This window comes from Vicia villosa, linkage group LG2 (genome assembly GCF_029867415.1).
Source record: "Vicia villosa cultivar HV-30 ecotype Madison, WI linkage group LG2, Vvil1.0, whole genome shotgun sequence".
Classification (NCBI taxonomy): domain Eukaryota; kingdom Viridiplantae; phylum Streptophyta; class Magnoliopsida; order Fabales; family Fabaceae; genus Vicia; species Vicia villosa.
In genome coordinates this window covers 141,943,890-141,952,813 of record NC_081181.1, presented here as the reverse complement: position 1 = coordinate 141,952,813, position 8,924 = coordinate 141,943,890, and the positions used below count along the sequence as shown (strand labels likewise).

Below are 8,924 nucleotides of genomic sequence, written 5' to 3'. Positions count from 1 at the left end.
CTTGAGAGGAGCACACTCTAATACCTAAGCATTTCACCGCTAGATCACAAACACTTTAGATCACACACGCACACTTTAATAAATTTAATTTAATTTTGATAGAATTTAACTTGGCTCAGATTATTTCTTATATAGATAAATTTAAAATAAAAAAAAACAATTTTAAAATATGAAGGGGTGCTTTAGCAATTTCCCACAAATATCAAGACCAACAAAAAAAAAATAAAAGGAAAGAAGGCATCTTTTGGCACATCTGGTTATTCGCCGGTTCCTGGCGGAATTTATCGTATCAATTCTCACCCACACCACACCCTTTGATTCCCCGATCCACTTTACACCTTCTTCCATTCAATTCCTTTCCTTTTATTTTCCTCCCCTTTTCTCCCTTATTCAACTCTATTCTATTCCCAGGTCAGTGCATCCTTTTTTTTCTTTCTTTCTTTTTTTTTCCCCTTATTTCCTAAAAAAACTCTAACTTTACAAATTTGAAACCATCGCAACAAAACCTTATGCAATGCAATAAACCTTTGATAATTCCTTATCATAGTTACTATTATGAATTATGGTTGATTCTCTAAAATCTAGAATCTATTTTCCTTTTCTAATCGCAAATCAATAATCGCAAATCAATTTATGTTTATATACTGAAGATTCGGTTTTGTAACAAAACCTGATCTATTCGCATTGCATAATTTTCTCCCTGATTTGTTGCTTTCTCACAATGTTATCACCTATTTATTCAGATAAATAACATGAATTGTTGTTGCTGAAGATTCCTGAATTGATCTCTTATGCAATTGAAGTTAATTTGGCTATTCAGGTCAATATTTGGTAATCATGATCAACATTTTTTTCCTCTTTCTATTTTAGTTTATTTATGTTATATTTATAATTATCGAACGATTTTGTTAATATTATTATTTTCATTATGATGTTTGTAGGTCAATAGTAAGTTCAATTTTTTATTTTCGCGGATGGGTGTGTTCCACTTCGAAGGTTTTTTCTAGATTAAAGAAAAAATTATACTCTTATAAGAAGGGTGTGGACTTCTTTTAATGGGTGCTCCTAAGCAAAAATGGACTGCTGAAGAAGAGGCAGCTTTGAAATCGGGAGTAGGCAAATACGGGGCTGGAAAATGGCGAACCATACTTACAGACCCGGAGTTCAGCACCATTTTGCGGATGCGTTCGAATGTAGATCTCAAGGTAAGTCTTTTCAAGATTCTGGCTGGTTATGGGAAGTGCTATAAAGTAAGATGTATTCGAGTTAAATGATCAACTGTTATACCAGTTAGTTTCTATATTTAACTGTATTTGCTTTAAGCTGTGAACAGGATAAATGGAGGAACATAAATGTGACAGCAATATGGGGATCTAGGCAGAAGGCAAAACTTGCGCTTAAAAAGAACCTGCCTCCCCCGAAATCTGAAAATAACCACGTAACCTCGAATGCCATAGTTCCGTATAATCAAGAAGTTGCTGCTGCTAAGCCTCTAACAGTTTCCGGCGGAACATCTACTTCCAAAGAACAAATATCAAGGTTATACCACTCCAAGCTAAATATATCTCTCGTTACTGAAATTAAATGAGTATGTGATTGTTGGTTGGTATAATCTTGTTCTTGAATAGCAAATGAACAAACATCGTATAATTATAGATATTACTTCCTTTGATGGTTATCAGCTCTAGGGTTGCTTAAAGCAGTGTGCTACTGTGCCGAACTTTTAAATGAATTAATTTCTTAAGCAGGATGCAAGCAATTTTTGCATAATATATGTATAGGTTTATTGTTTTCTGATTCTTCATTAGCTATTTAATTTCATGATGAATCTTTTCCAAGCATGGAAAATATACCCTAAAATGATTCAAATACATCCATATGATTTTGATTATAGAGGTTCCAAGTACAACTGCAAAATATTTGATATATAGTTATCTTCTGTTGTTGGCACTTGTGGTGACAATATTCCCTCAAGATTTTACTGAATTTACAACGTCAATTATGTGGCAATGTTTTTCAATGACAGCAGCATAACTCTTTTTAATAATGGCAGATTGGACAACCTTATAGTAGAGGCTATTGTCAAGTTGAAGGAGCCAAAGGGTTCTGATATTTCCGCCATTGCTGCTTTTATAGAGGTATTTCTACTGTAATTACCTAACTAATGGTATTTAGAATCTAAATATCAAACTAATATGTAAATCAAAACTTTTTCCTCAATCAGTGTGATCAGTTACGTGACCATAAGACAGACACTACAATATCCTATTATAAATAATGTTTGATGACATGACAGACCATTTAATTCTAAATCCTTCATAATCAAAATGTTGGTGCATGTAAACTTTAATACTAGAAAATATATATGTAATTTATGCTTTTGTAGACCTCTTCCTTTTCAAGTTAATTTCTCACATATTTAGAATTATGCGGAAAATTATTTGAATTTATTCAACTTTCATCAAATAATTTTTTTTATATATTAATTTTATATTGATTGATGGATTGAATATTTGTTACAAAGTATTTGTACGAGTCAGCCTACTTTCTGATCAAGTTTAGAACAAAAAAAATATTTAAAGTTTAAACTGTTTCAAAATGTTTCTCTTCCAAATCCATTGATTTATACGTTGTTTATCAATTATCAGCAGTTTCAACTATCTCTGATATGTAACCCATCGATTTCCTTTCTTATGGTGCTAAAATATCTTAGTCTTTTTTTTTTTTTTGTTTGATGGTTAATTTTGTCAAACCTAAACAGATTCCCTGAGTTTCCCACCTGGGGCAAGAACACGCACTTAATTTTTTTTCATTCCTATGGTTAAGAAAGGCTTAGCATAACCTCAACCAGTCATGATATATTATCTATTGTTTGTCTTTTTAAATACACCAGCAAATGTCATTTTCCTTTTATGCTTCTCTGTATCACTGTGTCGATAGCAATTCTGATTTTTTTTACATCAATAGGATCAATACCGGTCTCCGCCAAACCTCGTAAAGTTAATTTCATCAAAACTGAAGCATATGGTCGCAAGTGGTAAAATAATTAAGGTAAATATACTTTGTTAATGAAGATTGGCTTCTTGGAACGTTGTGCCCATGATTCAATATATTTTCCTGCAAACATGTGTAGTGAAATGAGTGTTGTCAAGCTGGGTAGTATTATATTTGGTCATTTGATCCTGAGTTGACATTCCTAATGACAGGTAAACCAGAAATACAGGATTGCAACAAATTCTTCAAAAATATCTGAGAAAAGAAGATGCTCTTCGTTATTGCTCCTGGAAGAGAGGCCAAAAGATTCTCCAAAAGCAGAGAGGGCTGATGCCAACATCCTTTCAAAATCCCAAATTGATGTCGAGCTTTTAAAAATGAAAGGCGTGACAGCTCAAGAGGTGGCAGCAGCAGCTGCAAAAGCAGTTGCAGAGGCAGAAGCTGCTATTGCTGAGGCTGAGACAGCAGCACGTGAGGCAGAGGCTGCAGAAGCCGAAGCAGAGGCTGCTCGAGTGTTTGCAAAAGCAGCACTGAAGGCACTGAAATGCAGAAGACTTAATATTTGGTAAGCTTCCTTACCAAGAATCATTAATTAATGCCTATAAATAACTCGGTGTTTATAACTTCCTTTTATCCCATTTTGAGTGCTTTTTCCTAGTCGTTACTTTTCCCAATCTTTTATAAACCTGATTTCTCAAGGGTGGGAAATAATACTCCTATGCTAAGGTTCTCCAAGAATTAAAGTTTAATTTAAATAACTCCGAAACAAATTCCCTTAGGTTTTGACAATGCTACTAGCTTCATTCCATCTTTCTATAATACCATATCCAACAAATTGGATTGATCGTGGCTTGGTAAAATAAATAGGAGAATACAGAAACAAATCAAACTGAGCCACAAAAACAGTTCAAGAAAACTAAACCGAACTGCAATCGCTACACCTGAGCCAATCCGCAATCATTTCACCTGAACCAAACCAAATCAAATCAAACTGGTTAGGTGCACTATGGTTTTAATACCAAACCAATATGGTATTTTTTACTGATTCTAATTTCCATCTTGTTCAAATCCAAACACTACATGCAAATCTGACTCCATTAGCCTTCGATCCACTTCATTTTCCATCCATTGTTTAGATTCACAGCTAGAAGAAAGAAGGCTAGTTATGCATCAGATTGTCAAATCTTGTTTTAAACTCACTCCATTTTCCATTCATTATTACATGGCAGCATTGAATTGAGGCTAAGTAGCAAACAAGCAACACTTGCACCCTTAAGTGACTAGTGTCAGGTAGCCATCACACAAATTCCATGGAAAAGTGAATTTCCTTACCCATGAAGTTTCAGTTCATTTCATAAGCTAACTCTTTCATCGTTGGTTCATGGAATAACAGCGAGTGGCTCACAGTTTGTTTCAGTTCTCACCGAACTGTAGATATTTAACGTTCGGTTAGTATACTGACAGAATTAGAACACGAATCAGTTTGTAAACTATTTTAATAGTTCAGATTTTTATAAGATAATTCAGTTCAATTTGGTTCCACACAGTTACTTGAACAGTCCTACCAACAGGTCCTGAGTAACTTGCACAAAATCTCAGTTAAATGTCTCTCCTATCCGCTGTTCAAAAGCAAAATGTCTCTCCACTCTTATAACTTCAGTTTTTATTCACAAATACTATCTCCTTCGCCACATTTTCTGTCAGCCAAAACTCGGTCTCTTGTGAAAAGATCATATTTTTCAATAGTCGGTCAAAGGTTTTTTTAAGCTTATGACTACGCATTATTCAGATCCCTCCATTGAATTAGTTTCTATCCGTTCATTCAGCTAACGATTTTACTTTTGCAACTTTGTACAGATGGTGTTCGCTTCTACGTGGTTGACATGAGCAAAGCAGCATTATATTGGCTTTAGATCATAATGCTGCTGCTAGGAGCTGCTTGCATGTATTTAATTACTGTGCATAATTTAGGCTTGTAAATTTGGAATGTGAAGGACTGTTCCATGAAGCATTTTTGTCAGGAATAGTTTTTTTTTATTAATTTTTGTAATTTTATTTTTTAATGAAAGACAATGCGGCGATGGTACACGGTAATAGTGTTTGGTTATGTAGTGGAAAAAAATTGATTTTGAATGAATTAATTCTTTAATATTGATTCTATCTAAATTAGTGTACACGTCTCCAATCAATTTGATCTTCACATTATGGTAGAGTGAAAAGGTAGTGAACGGAGTTTTGTTGAAAAGAAATCCGATTTTTACTGGTTAGTTTTTTTCAAGAAAATTACAAAAATATATGCACTCAGAATATATAGAGAAATGTTTATGTTTGTGTGTAATACAACACTAGAAATTTCAAATTTATAGAAAATCTTGGTGAATATGGACCACATATTTTCTATCGTAGAATGTTCTGTAGGTATATCCACAAAAGGATTTTAGATAATTTGCTTCCGTAGATGTACCTACGAAAAAAATTCATAATTTTTAAAATTAGTTTTCCTGCTGTTTTTTAAAAGACTAGAATAATATAGTAGTAGTAGAAGGAAAAATACATAAACTAATACTTGAGAAAAATTGATTATATCAAAATGTTATAGAATGCATACATTACACTTTGAAATTAGAAAATACATCAAAAGAACTGTCGCCACCTAAATCTATTGGTGGTTCCAATTTTGACTTGTCCTTATTGGCTTTCTTCTCGATGTTGTTCAATCTTTTGAATTCGTGCATCCTATCAACAAAAAGGTCACGTCTCGGCATCTTTGATATGATGAAGCGCTTATTCGTAGGTGGTATGGGGCATCATGGTTTCAAGTAAACTTGCACAAAGTGATTCGCTTTTGAAAATCATGACGTAGGTGGTATGGGGCATCATGGTTTCAAGTAAACTTGCACAAAGTGATTCGCTTTTGAAAGTCATCCAATACACATGATGCGAGCATTTGAATTTGTAGGCGGTGCGGAGTGGAAAAAAGGTTTCCGAAGAACCATAACGCGTAAAGTCAATGCACACCATATCATAGGCGCATGCAATAAGATGTCTCATTTTCGAGAATTTCATCCATTTTGACAATGGTGCGTAAGCGCCCATCCAAGGCACGAGAGCTTCGTTAACCGCTTCAAATTTAGCTTCCTCTCCGTATAACCGCATGTACGTTTCTTTATGCATCTTCAACTCATGGATGAGTTGATGACGGACAACCGTATGGCTACCCTCTCCATTACCAAGCAACGCCGAGAAATCTCGGTAACCGCAATTACCGTCCCCCGCAACATCTACAATCCGCTCGATGTAAGAGTGCATAAAAATCAGCATCTCTTTGATGAATGAAATTTTTGGTGGAATAGGCACCTCTTCGATGATTGAAATTTTTAATGGAATAGGTGTTGGAGGTGGTTTGCTTATGCAAGCTCCTTTGTTTGAACTTTTTTGAGATTTAGGAGTCGGTGAGTCGGGAAAAAGTTTATCGACATGCTCACAATAAGAAGGTGACAGTGTAGTCGAGTTGTCATTCGGTGTAGGCTTTAATTTTTTCGGAGTACCCTTTGTCTTAACTGGTTGAGACAACAGTTTCATGTTGGTTGTTTCGGAATATTCAATCTTCTGCAATTGTTCTTTGATGTGGAGTTTCATGTTGTCCCCGACTTTCGAAAATGTCTATTTTATCGCTTCAAATTCGGAAGTAATAGAGATATTCGATTTTTCTCCTTCGACACAACCATCATCATCAAAACTAAGTCTTTTCCAATGAGGGATAACTTCGTCCATTTTTATTGGCTCACCTAGTCTCGCTTTTTTAGCAATAACACATGCACACTGGAGACTAAATGTTCTAGTAATACTGCAACCACACTTTACACTATTGGAACCGACAGTTTCACCTTGTTTGGCCTCGTGAAAAATATAGTTTAACCCGGCCCGAGACACATTGCCGATCAATTGAGAATAAAGAATGTTGTCCCTAAATCGATGTTCCAACACCGTAATGCTCCGACCAAATGTGGTTTATATCTCATTATGTTGGTTTTTTATCATGAGATTTACGGTGTCCCAATCTCGAAACAAGTCACCTTTTCTATTAGCCAACCAATTTTTCAAACTAGCATGTGACGATTCAACTCTATTGGTGGTTGTATTCTTAAGGTGCCGGACATTATCATTCCATGCACACACAAACTTCCCCTTCACCTTTCTGATACTTTCAATAAATCCGGATACTTTTCACTCACTTTTTGAAATTGAAAGACAGAATCGGCGTATAATTCTTTTGTCGAAGGAAATACCTTTGCCACCACATTCATCAAAGCAGTATCGCGGTCCGTAACAATCGCCTTGGACATCTCGACTTGTTCCTTCAAAAGTGACTGACACACCTCTAATGCCCACCTAAAATTATCTTTTTTTCACACTTCAGAAAAGCAAAACCAACGGCATATGTCTTCTCGATGGATGTAACACCTACCATCTCAAATAACGGAAGTCAATACTTGTTGGTCTTGTAGGTAGAATCAAGAAGGATCATTGTCGAAAAAGTGTTGAACAACTTTATCGAATCCGGATGAGTCCAAAAAAAATATCTCGGACTGTAACCCCATCGTCGCATGTTCTGTACCACGACACGTATTTGTTATCATCCAACATCCTCAACAATTGTTGCATCTCACTTCTATCTCCCTTAATCACCTTATTATTGCGGTACCAGATGTTATACAGTTAACTTATATTTGATACGCTGTCAGGTTCCTTCCGTTTCAATGTGGCAAATATATTTTTCAGTTGGACAAGATTCAAGGACATGTCATTAATACATGTCTTCTTTTCCGGTTTGAGCCGACATACACTAGGATGTCCTTGTAATTTTCCACACATGTCGTAGTTATGCAAACCACAAATAACACTAAATCTCCACTTCTTGCTAGCCACCATGTAACCACTGGTTTTAAATGGACACTCGCATTTTCTAGTACCCGTGTCGTCTCTTTTAAACTTCCTTAGAGGAGGATGGTATTTCTCGCTTCTTTCGCACAACATTGTTACGAAAGCGTTTCTTCTTTCCGTACCATCATCTGATCTTCCTATTACCGCACCAAAATCAAGGTTAGTTGCATTCCTACGAATCCATGTGAGCATTCTTTCCCGATCATTAAACTCTTGCTTGTTATTAAAGTCACCGCCGACATCGACCGTCTTTATGACTACCCCTTCAACCTTCGGGGAAACATCAACTGAAGGAAATAAGTTTCTTGAGATATTATTGGAGTGCACCATACCTATTCGTAACCAATAAAAGAAATAACACAAAATTACAAGACTGCTACAAAAAAACAACACAGACACCTTCCGCAGATGCACCTCCGAAATGTGTTCATCTTCAACATGTTTCGTAGATGTACCTGGAAAGCAACATAACTTTTTTTTATAGAAAATTGATGCATAATGTGGACAATGCAATGGATAAAAATGACTATTTACCTGAAATTCAGTCTTCTTTTGCTCCCTTTGATTTGTTGCACCAAAAATTTGAAGTTTTGGAGTGGAAAATGATATTGATGAAGTAGGTTTTTCGGAGTAGTGATAGTAAGTGTTGAAGAAGAAATGTGACAATGGGGGAGTGATCATGCTAGTTCAAACTATATCAGATATTTCCGTAGGTACATCTACTGAATATTTTGGCGCTAAGTCATTCCGTATATGTACCTACGAAACAATCCCTAAACTGGATTTATTTGTAGTTTTTGCCAACCTATTCTAGTTTAAAATGCCTTCATAGATACACTTACGGAAAGAATCAGATTTTTTGAAAAAAAGGTGCTTCCTGATGTGCATCTACAGAAACAGGGGGCATAATTGGAATTTCGCCAGATGTCTAAGAGATCCAAGGGGTGTAAGTAATCAGATATTCTCTAAAAAAACGGAGATAGTAA

At 35.5% G+C, this 8,924-nt stretch overlaps 1 protein-coding gene across 5 annotated transcripts; it reads left to right on the top strand.

Annotated features, from left to right (window-relative positions):
* The first annotated feature begins 232 nt into the window (after positions 1–232).
* On the top strand, positions 233–5,143 carry LOC131652277 (telomere repeat-binding factor 2-like). 5 transcript variants are annotated; one of them, XM_058922096.1, is made up of 8 exons: positions 233–411; positions 773–820; positions 942–1,205; positions 1,334–1,539; positions 2,054–2,138; positions 2,968–3,051; positions 3,207–3,559; positions 4,852–5,143. In XM_058922096.1, coding segments are annotated over exons 3-8 (879 nt in total). In that variant the 5' UTR covers positions 233–411; positions 773–820; positions 942–1,055; the 3' UTR covers positions 4,853–5,143. The 5 variants fall into 5 exon arrangements, with proteins under 5 accessions (XP_058778079.1, XP_058778078.1, XP_058778076.1 ...); XM_058922095.1 differs by having other exon boundaries at positions 773–831; XM_058922093.1 differs by having other exon boundaries at positions 744–820.
* The last annotated feature ends 3,781 nt before the right edge of the window (positions 5,144–8,924 follow it).

Coding starts and splice junctions, on each gene's coding strand:
- LOC131652277 (XM_058922097.1), top strand. CDS start 1,056: ATGGGTGCTCCTAAGCAAAAATGGACTGCTGAAGAAGAGGCAGCTTTG. Junction 1,540..2,053: donor TCCAAAGAACAAATATCAAG/GTTATACCACTC, acceptor TAATAATGGCAG/ATTGGACAACCTTATAGTAG. Junction 2,139..2,967: donor CCATTGCTGCTTTTATAGAG/GTATTTCTACTG, acceptor TTACATCAATAG/GATCAATACCGGTCTCCGCC.